We start from the raw sequence: 21164 nt of genomic DNA, 5'->3' as shown, positions 1-21164 counted from the left end.
CCTTCAGTTGTTTATTTTGAATACTGTGGGTTTTTGCCGTATCGCACTGAGCCTTCCGCTAAAAAAATTGACGTAGTCGACTGTGATTTTATTGCGGTTCCGCTGATTTTAGCTGGTTTATCCTTTTTTTTAGTACTGTTTCTAAATTATTGTAGGATTTATTAACTTGTAGATTTGTCATAATTTACCCTGTTTATGAAAAATTCACACAATAATTAAATCGAAAATGGGGGTAAAGGTGGCTATGGCAAGTCAGTAGGATAGAATCCACCTAAAGGATGAATTTCACAGAATTTACCCCGTTTTTCTAAAATTCGCTGATCAAATGGAAAATCGGGTTAAAGATGGCATATGTGGTAGTTAAAAAAAAAGAACTCCTTCATTTGTACTTGAACATGCACCCCTTCTATGGAAATAAACATCTTCAGTACAAATAATTCAAGCAAATAACTTCAGGTGAAATAGTGATTTTGTTCAATACTATTTCACAGATTACAGAAAGTAACTCTTTCTGTCCTTCCAATTTTCCCTTATATACTTATTGAACAAAATAAAGCAGTTGACACCAGATTGAGGAGTCAAGGCTATTTTATTCACCCATTCATTCATAATTGTTGGTAAGATTTCTTTTTTATATGGGTTGCTGTAAACGTTAAGGTTCTAAATAGATTCTTTGCAATTTAAATGTTTGTGTCCTTTTTTAAAATTTTACTGCTCTGGAAATGCACTGGATGTGAAACTCTGGAACTTAACAATTCCAAATTTAAAATTGCAAAAAGTCTTTCTCCTCAAGTTGCCTCCATTTCTAGTCTCTCCACATTTCATAATGATGCTGTTCTGTGATGCTCAACAAGACCTATCCATCACTCTCAACTTGCTCTAAGATACCTGCACATCTATCAACTCTTCTGTGGTCTCCTTGGTCCAAAATTCCAAGGCTCTATCCCACTTTTAATGAAAAATTCTTTCTCTCGACTTCCCCTTCCTTACCTGCCTCCAGTAATCAAACTCTACCATTTCTTCTGTTGTCATCACTTTATGGTCACACCCTCTTGGAACATTGATCCCCTTCTCCTTCCTTAGTTTGAAAAGATATTGCTCAGTGATGGCGTTATGGCCTTGGAATACCTTCCTTCCTTCTTTCGAATAGAGAATCTGTAGGTTGGAATCTGTGAGGAAAATCAGTCTCCATTAGGAAAGAAACTTTAATGACACTCAGCTCATGAAAGACTGTCTTTACCAAATTAGTATTAAAATGCATATTTGCCCTACTTTCATTGGGTTAGTTGGACTTTTTTGCTAATGAAGTACCACTAACCAAGTATCAGCATATAAATGATAATATGCTATGAATTAACTCAAGGGACAATGAAAACAACCTCATCCTTCTGTTAACCCAACAGACAAATTTAGCAATCGAAGAAGGAACATCAATCATTAGATGTATTTAAAATAATTTAAATTTAAATTTATTGCAGACATAAGGCAATAAAAAACATCCAAAACTGGTCATCAAAGGACACATAAAACAAAAGTAATAATAATTATAATTGTAATAATAGTGATAATAATATAATAATAATATAATAATAATAATAATAATATTTCCCTTAACTACTTGGCATGTTACAAGAATATCTCTGCATAGTATAAAATAATGATAATAATAATGGTATTCCCCTAAACTACTTAGCATGTTACAAGAACATCTCTCCATAGTTTAAAATAATAATAACAATAATAATAATAATAAAAGTAACAATAATAATAATAAAGTAAGAGAAAACCTAACAGAGGAAAACTATCAATCACTCACAAATTCTGCACAACCTATAAGAAGCATCTTTGGGAGGCTTGAGGAGCTCAAACAGGACAAAATCTTCATCATCTGGTTCACTGGCTGTAAAAAAGCACAACAATGCTTTCTTTAGCAAATAACAAAAAACAAACAAGGTTTATAGAGATGAATAATTACGGAACAATATAGCAAAAAAAAACATATTACAAAAACAGAGACAAAGAGTGAAAATGGTAAACATATTAATTACCTTGAATTTTGTTTTCATTTGACAACTCTGTGTCTTTGTCCAATAGTTGAATGTCTAAGGGAGGAAGAGGAGGGGGGAAAACAAATGGATCATCTTCCACATCTTCACAATCCTCCTCAAAATCCCCTGATTCATACTTACAGGAAAAGCAACACCAAAACCAGTAGAAACCTCTTCCATGGTTTTTTTCAGGACTTAATGGACTCATTCCTGTTCTGCATTTCTTGATTCCATCTTCACCTATTCTTGCACTGCTGTCTTCACCAGCACAATGCATAAAACAGTATCTGCCAGTTTTTTATAAACATATTTCTGGTATCCATACTGTCCTCTATACATTTCCAGAGCTGTTAACAAGGAGAATTTGTTTAAAAATCAAGAGCTTTATTAGTTGTTGGTCATTTCCTTGATTCTTGTGATCTTAATGTTTAATTTAGGGGTGATATTGTAAGGAGAATTCAGAGGCTGGCCACTCTTAGGGGTTAAGATTTTTTTTTTCATTAATGCATTGCAAACTGTACATAACTGGTGAAACAGATCCTATTTAATGGTTCGGAGATGACCTTTGTACAAGTAACTGGACTTGAGGCAATGGAAGATGTTATTGCATGCTCAGTGTATTGCAGCATGATAGTATTCAAAAGTTTCCTGTTTCTGAATTCCAGCAGTGGATAACTCTTGTATTCCAGCACTGTTATTTTCCAGCCCCTCTCAGCTGTTCTCAGTTTCTCAGCAGGAGGTAACTGTTGTATTCCAGTACTTTTAATTTCCAGCCCCACACAGCTGTTCTGAGATTACCAGCTGGGAATAAATATTCTTCTCCAGTACTTACTTGTATTTTCCAGCTCCTACAAGCGGTTCTGTTTTTTTTTTGTTTTCCAGCTGGAGGTAACTGTTATTTCTAAGCACCATAATTTTTCTAGCCTCTCTAGACTGATCAGAGTTTTCCTGCTCAAGTTAACCGTTATTTTCCATAAAACAGAATAATGTACATAAGGACCCTGGCATGAAGTGAAGAAACCTTCCTTGAAAGCCTTGGAAACAAGACAATAATGTTTTTAATTGCTCAGATCAAAACTTAAAAATTTAATTGTTTGTTGAAAACAGTGATATATAATGTTATGCAATGTTATGTAATATTAAATGTTACATGATGTTATGTAATATTAAATGTGGCGTAATGTTAAAAATATCAAGGCCAACAGTAATTATGAACACAAAACTGAATAAATTTGACACCTGTGGAGTATGTAGCATCACTTATGAATGAGACAAGAATGTGCTTTTAAATTTCCATCATACCTGAATAATGTTTGTGTAAAATTTGAGCTCAAATGCAGTATTTTTATCTTATAAGTCTACTCCGGGTAAGTGGCCTTGGCAACCCATCTTTTCATACAACTGCCAATAAAATAACCCTCCATCATTATAAAGATCTAAGTAAACTTTTAAGGCCTTCCTGTCATTTTTTTAAAGCATGGCCTCCCACACTTTTTGTTTTAGCTCCACTGATAAAAAACATTGAAGGGAAAGTCAAATAATCAACAAGCACAACTCGTGCTTAAATACTAAGCCGGCAATTGACTGAGACACCATTAGCACCGCAATAAAAAAAGCAAGAACCCTCAACTGGCTGAAACTTGCATCATTTAGTTGCATACTATTCTTCCCACATTCCCCAATAAATTAACCTATATTTAGTGCAGACCTCTATAACACAGACACTAGGGAAGATTCTCAGAGGGGTTACCTTTGATACTTTAATAACTATAAAAGTAATAGCCTTAACTGCAGTTTAAAGTGATTTGATTTTTGAAATACAGTTAACTTCTCCACTTATCACACAACACCTGTGCAAAGCATGTCAATTGTAAATAACAAATATGGAAGTTACAAATTACTTTCAGTACTTTATAGTGCAAGCAATGTGTTCCTTATCATCATTTTTATGTGTTTTATTTCCATTTCCATTTCGACAGACTCAAATGGCTGAACGAAAAAACAAATTCAAACAATTCTACCTCACTTCTTAAAGCAAGAAATCACAAGACTAAACAACAAGTGTAGAAACTTAGAAACACTTAGGCTAGAACCCTAATTCAAAAATAAAAAACTACCCCCCTGCCAAAAAAAAAATGTACCACTGTCTTTGGTATAATCCTGTTGACCTTTCCTATTACCTTTTTTTTTTCTTTTTCTTTTCTATTAATTTGCAAACACACACCATGCTTTTTCTCAATGGAAAGATTTTCCATAAAACCCAAATAACCAGAAAGAGTATTGGCAAGATAGATAACCAAATGAGTAGTGATATCGAAATAGAGCTTGTAGCAATTCACCAACCAGACTATTACACCCCATTCTTTTTTCCCAGGTCTATGTGAACTAGATTTTGAGCACAGAATGCAGTACCTCACCAAACATCCACTAGGATGACTCACTTAAAAGTATGCATGATTATCATCTCCTGCTGAGATTGCACACTTCCCTTCAATGTTTTAATTACTACACATATGGGGGCTTTGGTAAGACTGTGGAAAGGAGGGAAAACGTTTGAGCAGCTGGGAGAGACCAAAATGACAGTGTGGCAGCCATTCATTCCTACTTTGATGACAAAGTCTGGGGAACCTTTCCCTGGAAATTTAAAAGTTTGGATCTTTAGACCACTATTTCCCAAGTTAGCTAAAAATGATATCTGCTACAAGGGAGAGTATTGACACTGATTTAATGAATAGAGTAGCTTTTACATAACTAACTATATAAACATTATATACATAGTAATGTTGTCTCGTAGATGATGTCTGTGTGGTCTTGTTTGATTTTTACCTTTGACTTGCTCAAAAATTTGAAATTGTGCCCAGGACAACATCACATTTTGGGGCACAGTGCTGTGATTTCTGACACAGTATATTTTAAAGCCATTACTGATGGCAAAGGAATTAATTGGTACTTCAATGATGAATTTAAAGCACAGCAATCAATGTAAACCATCATACCAAAAATATGTCAGCCACTGATTTAAATAGAAAAGCACATATTATTAGGTGAAGAGTAATTTTGCTGCAAATTTGTGCCCTTCTAGGTGAGCAAAGAGAATGATTTAACGCGTTATAACCCCACTGTTACTTGCTGGAGAGCGTTAGGAGCCAGCACCCTATCCTTTAAAAGAGACCAGATCTTCATCATATGTGTAAGTAGTGTCTAAGTTAACTTTCCAGGATATGTGAAGTTTGACATCGACAATACATCCTGGCTGAATTTTTGCGTAGCCCCATACATTTACAATGAGTACATGTCTTCCACTGCATCCATAATAGCCATCAGTGTAGACACTGTGAGATTGCTACATGTAACATAATACAAATTATTATGAGGCTGGAAGAAAATCACAAGTTTTTGATCATTGAAACACCGAGATCTGTCCTGTTTTTTAATCGTGTAATATCTAGTGTTGCATGTCCCAAACAAAATTAAAAAGTCAGTCCTCGACACAGAAGGATTCAATGAATCCAGGTATCATACAGCTACATGAAATCCACAGGAATTTAGCACAAAACTTGAACGTGATCTTTGAAGAATGATTGTAATATTTAAATTTTTAAAAAATATTAGCATGAAATGCAACGAAAACCTTACCTTATTGTGCTAGCTCCAACAGAAAAGTAAGGGAAGCCAAGAGGCAATGTCAAATTCTCGTCTTCCTAAGCTTTCCAACGTATGGAAGAAAATTTCCTTAATACTTCGCACTTAAAAACGCCACCAGAATCTTACTCTTTCACCAATCCAAAAGGCATCAAGAATAGCCCATGAAATTATCAAACTTCGAGCGCTGAAATCTTAACGATCTTTTTACACTTTTGCATTGCATCCCTCCCCTAGTTATAAAGTGACACGCAGAAGACACGATCGCAACGCACTTTGATTAAAAGAAGTAAAACTGCATTCCATTGGTTATAAGGCGTAAGGACATAACTACAACGGAAGACACAACTGCAACGCTACAGATAACCACTTTTCTTTCAGTCCCGTTTCCCGTTCTTGGTTTTAGTAACATCCGTACACGAACTTAAGCGTCTGAAATGGTAAAAAAAAAAAAAAAAAGAAAAGAAAAGAAAAGCACAGCCTTCCGACGGTTTTCACGCAATTCAGGATGCAAGTGAAAATATTTTATGAAAAATATGGTCTGGGTCGACCGCGGTTGAAGCTCGGTCGAGTTTCCTTTTATGGCGGTCACCAAATTCCATGCATTCGTGATTCCCACAAGATGTGTTCTGACTTTAAGGAGTCGGTTGTATGAACAGCTGCCAACAGCTAGTAGTACACTGTTTACAATTTTGCTTTAAATTCGACGAGAAGGTAAGAATCATTTGGGCAAGGTTACCGCATAACCCCAAAGTTTTAGATTATCTTTAAGAATACGACTCGCTTCGGATCAGAATGGGCTTTATGGCGAAGTCTCTCCTCCTTTTGTTACATTGTTTGGATGTATAACAGAATACTAGGCCACTTCTAACCATGCGCCAAACGAGCCATATATATGGACCTAAGACAGTGCACATTAATTCACAATTCCTCGTTCTTTAATTCTCTGCTAAGTCAACCGAGCCACCACATATATAGACCTAACTCTAAACACGCACATCCATTATTCCTCGTTCTTTCATCCTCTGCCAAGTCAAACGAGCCAGTAGCAAAACTGTCGCTCTTTCATCCACTACCGACCCAAAAGAGCCTCAGTCGACTCCCGTTATTACGCTCTACCTCAGAGGGAGATATTGTGTCCGTGATGGTGAGAGTCTGTAATAGCGGGGTACTAGAGAAAAATAAATTATTTGGTCTCTAAACATTTGAAATAATATGTAACTACGCAAACATAAAGTTTCTAACATGGCCTCACGAACCGGAAAAAGATTTGGCCGCAAGCAGGAAATTCTCGTGTTCGCAGCCAACTGAAGAATGGTTTCTGTATTTTCCTTCATCGTAATGTCGCTTTGCATTATGTGAGTCAGGATTTTGGATGAAGTACTTAATTGTCCGCAATAGCGAGAGAAAAGACGAGTGAAATGTTTCACTGGGTGGCATGAAAGTGTCCGCATTTCAGCCTGAGTCCGTAATGGAAACGGGAGTTTATTTCAGACATTTCTTGATGCGTTTCATCGAGGCTCTCGTCGCAATGGCGAGGTGTCCGTAGCGCGAGAGTCGACCGTAGATTTTGCTTCAAGATTGGCCCTGTATTGTGTTGCTGCTCCCATTGTTTTACTTAAGCGGCGCTAGTAGATGATTTGGTTTGATAATAGCGTAGAGTGACAGTTTTGAACTGGTGTGTTCGTCATCGAATTAACATTTCTACTTCTCAAACCAACGAGCACACCAGCCAAACCAGTTCGTTTTTTCAACTGATCGAAGGAAGACTCCACTCAGGTCACTCGCTATAGTAAAAAAAACAAGCTTTGCTTACAAACGAAATTTATTATGGAGTGCAATTACAAATTGAGTCAGAGTGGACGTGATTGTTTGTGTTTGGTCAAAGCTAGTATAAAGTCTAAAGTTCAATTCACTTGTCATATTACAACGTCCTTTAATTCACCTGATAGTAGACAGCGTTGATGATGAGCCGGTTGCAAATTGATGCCAATGTTGTTTTCAGCCTTCGGCTTATCTATTTTTGTAGCTGTTTACAAAGTCGCGTAGAGGCTTAAAAAGGTTACCCCAACAGAGAAGCTCAATGACAATGGAAGTAAATGTGATGTTCAAGAAACAAGTACAGGGTCGGTCGAAGACATTTCTAAATTATTGCTTTATCCATTTCGGCATGTTCCCACGAGCAGTAAACTGATATCTTACAATGATTTAATGTTGCTATTCTAATCAATTATTACTGGTCAAACATATCGACCGAATTGTTTTTTTTCACTTTTTTTTTTACAAATGTTATTTGAGGCATGACCATAGCTAAACCTAAAAGACCGAAACTTCCCGCGTGGTGTCTTAAAATTTCTATATCAAGTCGTGTCTGGATTTTGGTTTGTAATGCAGTGATTCACAGAACGAAAGTTATTTTCATCCTGTCATATGATTGAGGTGTGGGCACAGACGAAACTTCCTCGCTTTCAATTTCATCTTTCCCGATTCAGAGTATCTGTTCTAACCAATTCAGTCTGATGAGTGAACTGGGCCCCGTCAGAAGGATCTTATTACCGAACATAGAGCATGTCGAAATATGTGTGATTGCAATTCGCATTCGACAATGCATAATGACTGCTGGAAACGAAGAAAGAAACCGCTCCTCTCGCAAGCCGTTCCCTGACGCAGACTCATCAAGCTTAAGATTAGCAGGCTGGCCATTAATTTGAGAAGTTGATCGTGACAGTAATTTCTAAAGTAAATTTCCTTAAAGTTCTGTAAATGGTTTATGTTAGCAACAGATTAACTAAATCTTAGAGTTAGTAAGGGACTTGGTTGCATTCTTAAGGGCCAAAAATCCAACCAGAGTGAGCTGAAAAAAAAAACAAAAAAAAGTGTCTGTGTTGAGTTCCAACGCTACGCGTAAGTTTTCTAGGCGGAAACACGTTCGTTTAGCTGGTTTTAAGTTTCCCCGCTTTTTATACAGCGTAGTCCGTTCTCAAAGTTAAGCAAAGCAGAAACAGTTACATACATACGATTTTCTTGTATTCTTTTCTAATGATCATAAGAGGTCAGTAGTCCGATGAAATTATAATTATGCGTGCTATTCAATGTTAAGATAAAAAGAAGCCTTTGGCTAAGTATTATGCACTTGACTTGTGTTTAAATCGGGGTCAATTGCAATTAATCCGTCTGGTGAAGACACGCGATTCATATTGACTTCCAAAAACTATTCAAATGAAAGAAACTTTAACATTCTGAGGCATTAGCGTGATGAGTCAGTTCCTGAAGAGATGCTTCACCTTAAAATTGTTACTCGTATGTTCTAATGATTGAAAGATGAGCACATGTAGAGAATTTGTCTTCCACAATTTTTTCATGTACATGAAAGGAAATTGTCTTCTGTATCCATACAAAAACCTTTAAAATCCTATAAACATTCAGCTAAACTAAAGAGTAATAAGCAGATCAACGGAAGCGCGTATCTTTTATCAGATAGTTAACAAAAGCTGTACTCGTGTTGTAAGTGAACGTATCTGTAATGTACGACCACCGCTGAGATGAATCAGTCTTAGTAAAGTTATATTGCATGACGTCAACCCCATTTACGCAATGCTCATCAGAGTCCATCCAACCAAGATCAAGTTAATTTTTATTAAACATAAACCGTTCGACATTCTTTGTTAAAGTTTCAGCGGAAACTGTGTTTCCACTTAATCATAATTCGCGAATATTTTCTCGTTCCAGTAAAGCTTACAAACAGACGAAAGAGAAATTGAACATGACATTAAAAGAGAACGAAAGGATCATCCTCACAGTCTTGTACACCGTCACAATGCTCGTAGCATTTGCAGGGAATGGTTTCCTCATCTACATCGTGTGGAAAAAACCTGAAGTAAGATCACTAACAAGCTTCATGTTCGTCAACATGGCCATCGCCGATTTGCTGGTGGCATTGATTGTGATGCCCTGGTCGATTGCCCACATCCATACAGACGGATTGTGGATGATACCGGGTGTATTTGGAGAAGTCATGTGCAAAGGTGTAGTATACATTGCCTATGCTACATTAACAGCGTCCATCCTCTGCCTGACAGTCATAGCAATGGACAGGTACTGTACCATAGTTCATCCCCTCCGCCGCAATCTTTGGTTCCGAAAGCCTAAACTGACTGTACCGTTTATTTGGATCTTTTCGCTGGCTTCGATGTCCATTTTTCCAGCTATTCAAACCGTGGAGGAAATAGGTAAACTTTCCGTGTGCTCGTTATCCGTTTATATTTTGGGTGATCCATATATGGCTATCCGAGGGCTATTCCTCTACCTTGTGATTCTCAACTATCTGATCCCTTTGAGCGTTATTTCATTTCTGTATATTATCACTGCAAGGAAGTTATGGTTTCATGCTGCACTTCGAAATGAACGATCGACTGAAAATCGAGAGCAACAGGAAACTTTAAAGAGGAGAGTGGTTTGGATGCTCATCATAGTTACCTCCACTTTTGCCCTTTGTTGGCTCCCACCACAGGTGATCCATCTGATGTATGTCATGCAAGCATGGAATATTGAGGTTAATCTTCAGCCAAATGTCACGTTTGTTTGTTTTTGGTTTGGTCACGCCAACAGCGCCATCAACCCATGGCTTTACATTTTCCTGAGCGCCAAGGTCAATACGGCATTTATAAGAATAGTGAGTAAAAGAAACCGCCAGTCCCCTCCGAGTCACAGCATCATAACATCGAATGCTTTCTTACAAACTGAACAGGAAGCTATCGAGGAAGAATCAAGACTGTAATCTTTACCATAATTTCTAACATTAATGACCAATTTGATGTCTAAAAGAGGAATAAATGTCGTCACCAACTGAACAACTGTGCACCTACCCCTCCCCTGACCCAATATCAACTCTTACTTGTCATCAATTGTCTTTTTTTGAGCTGGGGGAGGAGTGGGTGCATAGTGCCTTAGATATTGGCTTTCATCTGAACTTTCTTAACACTAATAAGTCCAGACAGATAGATACTAAATTGATACATATTTTGTATAGGTAATCACATGATTTCGAGCGCAATTTGGAATAAATAAGCACGAATAAATTTTTTCAAAGACTAACAAACTTTGTTGTCTTCGAAAAAATTAACAAGTGCTTATTTACTCCACATTGCACGAGAAAAATCATGTGATTACGTATTAATAATTTACATGAAAAAATACAAGATAGCTTATCATAATTATGCAGAAGCAAAGCGTGCGCTTCAAGTGCAAAATGAAGTGTTTGGTCAAAACAACCGCGTACGATCAAAACAATGATACACTATGATGTTTTCACATCTTAAAGGCGCAAAACAGTTCAAGGAATTGTTCAGTCTGTCCGAATCACTTTCAATGAAATGGGATCGTCGTTTGCGAGGTTTGACCATGTTTGTTTTTAGTTTCGGTGTAGAATCGCTCGAGTTAAGTGTTAAGCTGGGTCGGCTCGTAATTTTCGATTTCCTTACAATTCCCTTCTCTGAACACCACTTTTTCCAAACCGACAACCAAAGAGTAATGCTTTTTACAGTGTCTTCATTGTTAGAGCTGTTTCTCAGGTGTTGTATTGTTATGGCGAAAGAAAACCTAATTGAAATGCCGGCCATTGTTTTGCTCGCAAATTTTCAGCGTATCCAAATGTTGCGACAACTAAGGCTCGCACTCGATTGGCTATCTGTGAGTTTCTTTGTTTATTGACCAATCAGAATGTCTGGTTTGTTATACTTCTTTGCACTGAATTAACCCTCTTCTGCACTGAATTACCTGAAAACTGCATATATCTTAGCCAATTTTTTTCATGTATATTATTAGGCAGATAGATGTTAAGATGGGAAGAGTGTTCCCAAGACATTTGAAACAGGTTATCTACCTGATGTGCGAAATGGAGGTAATGTTATCTGCTAATTATTCGCCTTTAGGCTTTTTCTTCTTTTTTTTTCTGCTTGTTTAAACGATAAGGTTTTTGACGTCAAGTGAAAAAGGAATGATTGCAGTAACTCAGCTCTTTCTCAAGCAAGTAACTTCAAATCGATCGATATCTAGTGGGTAACGCGTACCTGACTAGAAATTGCGATGAAGTAAATGATAATAATATAATAATAATAATGATACTAATAATAATAATTTATTTCTATAGCGCATTTTCCTAACGCCCAAATGCGCTTTACAGTGTCAAATTATCATAACCTATAATTATGTAAAAATTTAAGCTCAGCTTAGCTTTAAAAATAGAGACAGATGCCCTGCTTCTAATCTCAAATGGAACCGAGTTCCAGAGGTAAGGCGCGCACACTGAAAAAGCCCTCAGGCCAGTCAATTTGAGCTTGTGTGTTGGTTGCTCCAGTTGAAGTTGGTCAGCAGACCTGAGAGCTCGCCTAGGAACATAAGGGCTGATGAGCTCAGTCAAGTACGTTGGAGCCACACCATGGAGAGCCTTGAAGGTGTACAGTAAAATCTTAAAAATAATACGCTGACGGACGGGGAGCCAGTGTAGCTCAATAAGTAGTGGTGTGACATGATCAAGTTTTTGCTAGTAAGTGATCACTTTTGCCGCTGCGTTCATAACATATTGTAGTCTCTGAATAACTGAAATGAATGACATGATCATGAAAACCAGCAGGCAATGATAACATGCGAGAGACTTAGTCAATGATAATCTACATTAGGAATGGTTGAGAAGTTAATACATCAGCCTGACTAGGGATTTCATCTACTTTTTTTGTTTTCAACTTGAGCCTGGGCAGCCAGCTTATCGTAATTTATCCTTCGATTTTGATTGGCTTAACTAACCGATTTCACCTGGTGTTTGTATTTAGACAGGCAACAGATAAAGCTTGTTAACCAATCGAATTCCAGCTTTTTTTACATATACAAACACTTCTCCAGATTTGAAAACACTTGGTCTCATTGATTGAAATTTATTTTGAAACGCTGTGAGGAAAAAAGATAAAAATTAAGCGCTTCACAGGTGAAAAGTAAAAGGGTTTGGAGTTCAATCATTGTAGCAAGTTGATAATCTTAGTATTCATTGAATGCAAATGCAAACATATTGAATGTGCGTCATAAAAGAAACGCTCATTTCCCTTCCTCAGTTCCAAACTGCGAACTCTCATGGTAAAGTGGCGAGGGAATCTCCAACCCGTAAGTCTGGATTTTAAGGTAATAACAACCTCAGAAGACCAGTGTTCTACTAGTTGCTGTTATGTTTAAATCTAGATTTGATACGCTATAATGTACTGCATCATAGCCTAAAAATATAAATTTGGTCATCATCATCTGGAACTGTCATGGTGTCCATCTAAGACAGCAGAAGTTTCATTTCATTTATTATTAATCATTGTCAATATGCGTTCAAATTAGCAAAATATATATTTAGTTTGGGTTTTGTTATTTCTTGTTTACACCATGAGGTTGTTATCTATGTAAATTATAAATTTTAGGTGGATTTTTTTCTTTAATTTTTGATAAGGAAGGGACCTTTTATATTTCTTATATTTTTGTGATCAACACCTCTCATGTTCTGCTTGCGTTTATTTGCTACCCTGAGCCAGCTGCAGTCTCCAGAATCACGTTTGAATCTAAACTGGGAATGACTTCCCTAATGGAAATTATAAAAGAAGCATCGAATGTTATCTTAGGTTAAATATTTGAAATATGCCCTCGGGTCAGAGAAAATACTGGCTTTCTTTTTTCGAAAAATAGCAATCTGGATTTGGGATTTATTTGGCAAGGAATTGGGGATCTGAGATCCAAGACTGTAAATATTAAATAGCAACAAGCACAGGACGAAATCCCACGTTTCCGCATTTCTTAATTGTGACGGAAACATAGAGCTTCACGTTTCCGCTACATTTACGTTTTGCGGCAACCTGTTATACCAAGTCTTGGCGATTCTATCAAGTTTCTGTCATGTTTCCGGAACGGAAATGTCAAGTCACTTTTCCGTCATATTTAAGTCAGGATGTTTCCGCTGTTGTTCGTTTCCGTTATGTTTCTGAAAAATTGGCCATATAAACATATTTTCCAAAATTCTGATCACAAAAAGGTCTTAGCGAAGACCGTGTTACCACGCAATACATGCGAAATAAAAAATGATAATAAATTTAACAATTTTCAGTTATTTTGAAAACTGATAGGTCTTTTAAAAATTATTCGTAGTGATGGTGAAGGAATCCTGCACGGAAAGATAACTGCATAGAAGAAAGTTAACATATTTTCAGTAATTTGTAAAACAAAACGAAGGTACGGTATGCTACCACGCAATCTTAACAAAATAGAAAATAAGATTAAAAAATAAAATTACCTGGATTGACGTAATTTGAAATTGAAACTGTAAAATTTTGAAAGAAAGATGTTATCAATGCAGTGTGCATCCGAGTTGTAATCCTTTTAAGTTCTTTCAACCCTTCTAATGTAGCTGAGTTAAAATCACGGTAAGAATTAAACCTGGTTTTGATTCATGAAACCAAAATAGTGATGTAAAACCAAAGTTTATTTTTTCCATCAACTAGTGATAACTTAAATTACATTTCTTGAGATTAAGAGGGCTGATCAACGAGTTTCTCCTCACAAGATTGGCTAACTATCATCTCGCTAATACAGTTACAGTTGTCAATTTCACTTAAGCTAAATGTCTCTCCAAGTGTTGTCTTGTTTCCTATCAGATCCATCACATATAATTACAGATGCCCGTGAAGAGTCTTACGTATGATCATTGCTACGATCGACGGTGGACTGTTGTTGGTTGTCTATCGTCAACAGAATTTAGGTAGGTCACCATCTATTATTTTAAGAATAGATAGATCAATGGATTTCTTTTTGAAGTCTCTGAAAGCGAAATGTCTGTCGTTTCAGCTAACGATCAAACTGCTAGAGATCGCAGCCCTGTGCATGGTTTGCGCGGTTTTGTCTGTTTTCGTGAGAGACGTTTAGTTACCTGTGTTGTTAATCCCGTGTCATTTCAACACTGCACGGCCGCAGCTTATGCTATTTTAAACCAATTTTGTGTGTCTTATTGAGTTACTTACGAAACAGACACCTTTACTATGGCTAGAAGCCCCTCCAGTTTCGTTTTCCAAAGCACGGTGATCCAAAATCCGCAAGTCAGAGCAGCCCTTCCCCAACAAATTCCGCCGGGTTGCCAATAAACTAACCACACAGTTACAAGGGTATCTTGCTCGAATCTCCAACTGAACATGTACACAGACCGCGAGGGATTTCTGGGTCAGTTTTGTTATCATCTACCGTTGGCATTGTCGCTTGATACAAGCGCTTTTCCTTCGCACGGTTCAACCGTACCTGCAACTTCCAGACATAAATTCTTTGCTCTCAGTTCATCAGTTCAGGAGCATTTCGAGGTTAACCACAACAAAATTGCATTAGACATACAAGATGTGCACGCGTCAACTAAGACTATTAGCTCTTTTGAAATTTCTCTTTTATCGCACTAAATTGGTTTTTACATATGATAAGATAAAAAGGAGCGGGATAAATATTAATACCCCTTGGAGGCGGTTAAGACTCCACTCCGACATGATTGTCGATGTACATGCGTATTGTTTATTTGCGGTTTGCTCAGCCATCATGTTACATGAGATAAGCGTCAATTCGTTTATCGAGCTCCACTGACTATCACACAGTATTTTTAAAACTTAAGCTCTCATTTTTGCTATCATTTTCAACTGAACAAACAAGGCAGACTCAGGGCTCTATGCCAAAATACACTGAACCTGATCCAGTTGTGGATGGTAAGTGATGTAAGCTTCATTCGCCTGATGCAATTTGATCTAATCATTAACTTCATGAGCCGTAGTTTAGTCTCTTGATGATTTGCATACCACGAGCTTCTTTTGTGTGAAAATGAAAATGTAGCAAACGATAGTTGAAATATGGTTTAGTTTCTCAGCCAAATTTTCTTGCCATGAGGTCTACTTCCTAGATTAGGCTAATACTGCAATAATTCCTCAACCATACAAATGCTACATTCTAGAGAACGATTCACGTGGCGCTCTAACTATGGAGACTTGAAATCGCCTTGGTTTAGCTCAGCTGGTGTTAATAGAGTTTTTCCAAGTTTATTCCAACACTCAGTCAACCATACGAGTATCAGCGGGAAATGCACAAACTGACGCAATATCTTGTTCAAATTTTTATGTCTCTTGTCAGATAGATTAATATGACTGATAGAGATCCTATGTTAATTTGCATCTGAACGAAAGAGTGTTTTGTAGAACTTTTTTCTATTGAATTAGCTTTCGTTTTCATTAAACGTTTTCTTTGCACCCGAGCAAAAAGCAATTAAACTTTACGTACGTTTTAGTCTTCAAAGAAGCTGAAGAAAAATATTTGGGTGGTCCCGGTTGTTCAGCGTCAATTATTTTGCTGATGCTGGTTTTGAAGATAATTTTTCAAAAAAGCATTCCTTATACGTATTGTATTGCGCTGCGCAAAAAAAATTTATTCTGACTGCTTCTTTTGACATCACTGCGATACGATCTTAACAAAAACTGAAAACGGAAGGCTGTATTCCTAAACTTAAACGTTTAGGAAACGTAAAGCTGCAAAGCGCCGCGTCAAAGCGTTATTCCTAGCTTCTGTCAATCTACCGTCCATAGTCAAACATTAGTTGAACTCTTTCATCAGCACTTGAGCTGATAAAGACTCTTGAGGAAATGTATTGCACCTTTAAACATACAGGCCAAAGTTGACTACAAATTCTTGAAGTCAAATTAAAGAAACAACGATAGGAAACTATGTCAATTACAGTTATGAAGGAAAGCTTCATGAATTCATGAAAGAGAGCTTTTCGTTTGTGCTCTATTAAACAAGTATTTACTCAGGCACTCTCTTGAGGGGCGTTAAACTACCGCGTTTTATCGAAAGACTAAATCGACAAATCGATGTCAGATTTCCATCGGCAAAAATAAATATAGCGGGAGGAAAGTTTTTATGTAAATTTAATGCCTCGAGGGAAAGTTATATATTCTTCTGAAATTAAACTTAATTCATCGTCTGCTATGTCAGCATGACAGCGCGCATTGCAGAACCATGTCATAATTTCATTGTCATGAACCTGTCAAAACTGCATGGGATCATTTGCATGCAATTCAAATTCAAAAGGAGGGCTATAAGGTAAAAATAAAATTGACCTGAGCGACGCTTCCATCAGGGAATTTTGACATTAAAGTGATCCGAAATGAGACGTGTGCTTTCCTATGATTATGGAGGCTATGAAAACGCGGGGAAAGGAAGCAAATTTATGAGGAATTTGTCCGCACTTTCCATGCATTGTTACGTAGAATTCTAAATAACAATCCATGCATTACAGGACGCCATTATCTTAAAGTTAAACTATAATGTTTATTATTAAACTAAACTGCGTGTTATTTGCACAGTGCATTATTTTTTGTCGAACTAATAGATCCCACTAAAGGTCTGTCATTGACTCACAACTGTTCATGATCAAGAACAAACCGACCAATTCACAAAGAAGTAAAATGACATACTTAGAACATAATTTCGTCTTAAAAAGTCTCCTTTTTGATCTTTAATTTGATCTTGAATTTCCCCACGCAAGGAGGGTTTCCTTTGTTTGTTTATTTTTTGTTTCTCAAGTTTATGAATTAAAATCACTGGGAAGGCTTGCTTCGAAGCCAAATAGCCTCTAAATGGTTTTCATAAGTTTGACCTCTTGCCTACTTGAGCCTTAATTAGTTTTTTTGTGACTTTGAAAGCGGAAGACACAAGCCCGTGTTCTACGTGCCTTGAGTATTGATATCAGCCTGCCTGGCTGTTAAGGAGAGATGCGTACGAGACCCGCATTAATATTCATAGCAAATCATTTTGAAATGTTTAAAAAAAGAAGTGATCAGGATTAAGCTCAGTAGTTCATCAGGGTTAGTCAGTCTCGAGCCACTGAATTTTCAAACCGTTGGATTGGGGTAGCAACCTTGTCGATATTGCCTAAAGGTATACCGTGTTTCTTATTTTAGGTCAACCTGAAAAAACGCTAAGATCAGTGCAGTTGAAATGTAATTTTTATTATTTTATCTTTCTGTAGTACTAAGAGGTTACAAGTTTATAAGCTGGCAGCGGTCTTCAGTGCATTCTATCGCAGGTACGTCGAATTTTAACGCTTTCTAACTTACAATAACTTGGAGGGAAACAAGTTGACGTTGTAAGGCAGATATATAGGCAAATTGATTTTCTGTCTCCAAACTAAAACAGATGATGTTTCAGTCCATCAAAAATTGTTATATACATGCGCCAACGGTGTCTCCAATAAGATATCATACGTTATCTTCATTCATTATTTTCATTCTACCGGAAATTAAATTGCGAATGAAAGATTAGTGAAAACGAATATGCTATCGCGATCGTTTCTCTCTGATAACTTGTGTTATTAGTATAATACGAACAAATGAAGGAACCGGGCAGAAAATTGAAAAAAGATATTTCTGAAAGTTATCTTTTTTTATCGGGACAGTCCGACGTTGAAGAAGTGCACTAGTTTTCTGAATGAACATGACAAACAAGCAACGTTTTCGTCATAAAAGCAAACCAACAACAAAGACCAGTAAATATTTATTTTAAGGTTGAGAATACTTAATGCTTCTATGCAAAAATGCTTAACCATCACTTCAATGCTTAGATTTTTCACGTATCACAAGGTTATTTATGGAGAAAATAAAAATGTCCTGCTGCATTCCTTTTCCTGTTTCCAGTATTTCCGTTCCTGTTCACGGCTTGAGTGACGTCCTGAAATATCATCGATTTAACAGATGTGAACTTGGTTTAAAAATGCAAAAAAAATTAAGGACTATTGTTTCCTTTGAATTCACAATCGATTCCTCTCATCACACCCCAGGTTGGTATCGAATAGGATTTTAGGGGGCCATGGGTATTCCGTTTATTAATTATTTATTCAGTCATAAAAGTCTTATCCTATTCAACTTTAGCAACAGAAAAAACAGGAACTAAAGATGAAAACAGAAATCGAGTGGATCATCGCAGTTCTTTACGCCATCACGATGCTCGTGGCGTTTATAGGAAATGGCTTTCTCATCTACATCGTGTGGAAGAAACCCGAAGTCAGATCACTAACAAGCTTCATGTTCGTCAACATGGCCATCGCCGATTTGCTGGTAACGTTGATTGTGATGCCCTGGTCGATTTCCATGATATATACCGACGGATTGTGGATGATCCCGGGAGTATTTGGAAAAGTCATGTGCAAAGGTGTTGTATACACTGCCTATGTTACTATAACAGCATCCGTCCTCTGCCTGACGTTCATGGCGATCGACAGGTACTATGCCATCGTTCATCCCCTCCGCCGCCATCTTTGGTTTCGAAAGCCTAAACTAATCGTTCCATTTATTTGGATCGGGTCGCTGGTCTCCATGTCCATTTTCCCTGCTGTTCAAAACGTGGAGGATCACAATGATTCTTCCTATTGCATGCTATCTGTTTACAACTTGGGTGATTCAGATAGGGCTCTTCGAGGAATATACCTCCTCCTCTTCGTCATCAATTATCTCATCCCCTTGGGCGTTATTTCTTTCCTGTATACCATCACTGCATGGAATTTATGGTTTCATGTTGCACCTGGAGTGAAATATTTGAGAGGAAACCAAGTGCAACGCGAAACCTCCAAGAGAAGAGTGGTTCGGATGCTCATTATTGTTACCTGTGCCTTTGCCCTTTGTTGGCTCCCACCACAAGTGGTCCACATGATGGAAGTCATTCACGCATCAACGTTTGAGCTACAGCCGATTGTCAGCTTTGTGTGTTTCTGGTTTGGACATGCCAACAGTGCCGTTAACCCATGGCTGTACATTTTTCTGAGCACGAAGATAAATATGGCATTTACTAGGATCTTCAGTAGAAAAAGCAGCCAGTTGCCTTCAAGTCCCACCATCCAAACATCGGATGCCCTCTTACCACCTGAAGACGAAGCAATCCAGGAAGAATCAAGAATATAATTTCTCTCATAACATGAAACTTTTATTACCAATTTGGTAACTGTAGGATAGAAACTTGCTTAAAACGGATTTGTGTATTACTAATTAGATAATTTGACACAAACACCTATAAACGGTTTTTCAGTGCGTAAGAAACAAGGATTCTACTTAAAAAGGTAAATATTGTTAGGAGGAGGGCATTGGGGCTTATTAGCTGCTCTCTCGGGGACTTCGAGCGTGGTCTCTGTGGACTCAGCAGCTGGTAATGGAGCTTTGTTAAATTAAGGAAATTCGCACGGAAGCCCTCGATATGATTGCAATTTTGCAAGCGCAAAGAGCTATAGCCCTGGAAAGTTTCATCGAAAATCCCTAATCTAACATTTCCAGTTGAAAACTAAGACCTGAAACTTTGGAGATTCTACTGGAATGTAGAATCAATTAGTTACGTGTGGCCTGTAAATTGGTCACCAACTTCGAGGTAGCGTTGATAAAGAAACTCTGGCAATGTTCCGTGCTTAGCCGTACCCTACGTGTAGCCGTACCCTCCCTTCCCCCCACCCTGGGGAAGGGGGCCCTGCGATATTTCAATTGGTTTTTCACGCATTCCTCTCGATAACATTTTCGTTTAGCGGCTATTCGAGATCAGTGGAGGCGCTTAATCGAAAAGAAACCGGAACCCAAATAGGTCAAATATGGAAAAACCGAAAACTGCATCGGATATCAAATCCGGAAACCCGTTAATCAATAAACTTAATCTATTCACGGGCAATTCATCAGCTTTTTTGTGGAAGATCAAACTATAACTACATAACTATAAATGTAACTGTGAACAACACTATATTAAAAAGCTGCTTTCCCTGAATCGCGGCCATAGCTCAGAGAGCTTTGCTGATTGCACGGTTGAACAACACGAGGGATTCCGCGCACCTAGCCTCGCAAGAAAGGCTATTCCACAATGTGGTGCCACGTTAACTTGAATTATTTTTCAAATAATTTGTGCATGGTGGTCGAACATTATGTTTATTTTTGGAGTCCTTCAGGTTGTTTCTTGTATCGTGCTCAGAGAATTTCCATGCTAAATAATATAAATCATTTCTGTTCGTATATAAACGAGTATTGATTAACGCTAATACACGATTTCAAGTAACCCTGACGTTTTCATCCTTCTTGTTGCAATTGAGAGTGTTTAAAGGCAAAGTTTTAGTACATGGTAAAGAAATGCTAAAATAAGAACAGCTGGGACCAGAGTGTTTGTAAAGTCTACTCTAGTAAATGTAAGCTAACAAAATTTGTGATTAAGAGATGTACTTACCATTATCATTGATTTTCAGTCTTGATCAACTGTTAGTCCGTGAAAGCGTGTTAGGCTGTAAAAGCGTCCTTAGCAATAATATGTAGTAATGTTTCTGTGGGGGATTCCCTATCCCTCGTCTTCTCATTAGTCTACAACTGCGTGGCATGTCATTGTACGGGATACAAACTACTGTCTATCCTTTTGTGA

At 37.5% G+C, this 21164-nt stretch overlaps 3 protein-coding genes across 9 annotated transcripts; 2 read left to right on the top strand and 1 right to left on the bottom strand.

Annotated features, from left to right (window-relative positions):
• Window positions 1-333: 333 nt before the first annotated feature.
• On the bottom strand, window positions 334-2325 carry LOC149035871 (uncharacterized). The gene is made up of 3 exons (XM_089191347.1): window positions 2049-2325; window positions 1817-1900; window positions 334-1169 (listed from the first exon to the last, which is right to left on the bottom strand). Exons 1-3 carry the CDS (start codon window positions 2323-2325, stop codon window positions 952-954), a joined length of 579 nt encoding a protein of 192 aa, XP_089047473.1. The 3' UTR covers window positions 334-951.
• A 2898-nt stretch (window positions 2326-5223) lies between these two features.
• LOC113664921 (tachykinin-like peptides receptor 86C) lies at window positions 5224-20983 on the top strand. 7 transcript variants are annotated; one of them, XM_089191565.1, is made up of 6 exons: window positions 5224-12234; window positions 12794-12860; window positions 13860-13943; window positions 14366-14469; window positions 17761-17817; window positions 18659-20983. In XM_089191565.1, the coding sequence occupies exon 1, from the start codon at window positions 9454-9456 to the stop codon at window positions 10465-10467; it is 1014 nt and encodes a 337-aa protein (XP_089047691.1). In that variant the 5' UTR covers window positions 5224-9453; the 3' UTR covers window positions 10468-12234; window positions 12794-12860; window positions 13860-13943; window positions 14366-14469; window positions 17761-17817; window positions 18659-20983. The 7 variants fall into 7 exon arrangements, with proteins under 7 accessions (XP_089047691.1, XP_089047689.1, XP_089047693.1 ...); XM_089191563.1 differs by having other exon boundaries at window positions 5224-12669; XM_089191561.1 differs by having other exon boundaries at window positions 6256-6404; window positions 9420-12860.
• LOC149035870 (orexin/Hypocretin receptor type 1-like) lies at window positions 18683-20983 on the top strand. The gene has a single exon (XM_089191569.1). It carries the CDS (start codon window positions 18683-18685, stop codon window positions 19682-19684), a length of 1002 nt encoding a protein of 333 aa, XP_089047695.1. The 3' UTR covers window positions 19685-20983.
• Window positions 20984-21164: the final 181 nt, after the last annotated feature.

Source organism: Pocillopora damicornis, chromosome 13 (assembly GCF_964200805.1).
Source record: "Pocillopora damicornis chromosome 13, jaPocDami1.2, whole genome shotgun sequence".
NCBI classification, from domain to species: Eukaryota; Metazoa; Cnidaria; class Anthozoa; order Scleractinia; family Pocilloporidae; genus Pocillopora; species Pocillopora damicornis.
This window is presented reverse-complemented; position numbering and strand designations above follow the sequence as displayed.

What these genes read in the sequence shown, in the direction of transcription:
- LOC113664921 (XM_089191567.1), top strand. Translation starts at nt 9,454, where the DNA reads ATGACATTAAAAGAGAACGAAAGGATCATCCTCACAGTCTTGTACACC.
- LOC149035871 (XM_089191347.1), bottom strand. Translation starts at nt 2,325, where the DNA reads ATGCATTGTGCTGGTGAAGACAGCAGTGCAAGAATAGGTGAAGATGGA. An exon ending in AAATGAAAACAAAATTCAAG is followed by an intron (nt 1,901 to 2,048) that starts GTAATTAATATG and finishes GCTTTTTTACAG; the next exon opens with CCAGTGAACCAGATGATGAA. An exon ending in TTATAGGTTGTGCAGAATTT is followed by an intron (nt 1,170 to 1,816) that starts GTGAGTGATTGA and finishes TTTTCCTCACAG; the next exon opens with ATTCCAACCTACAGATTCTC.
- LOC149035870 (XM_089191569.1), top strand. Translation starts at nt 18,683, where the DNA reads ATGAAAACAGAAATCGAGTGGATCATCGCAGTTCTTTACGCCATCACG.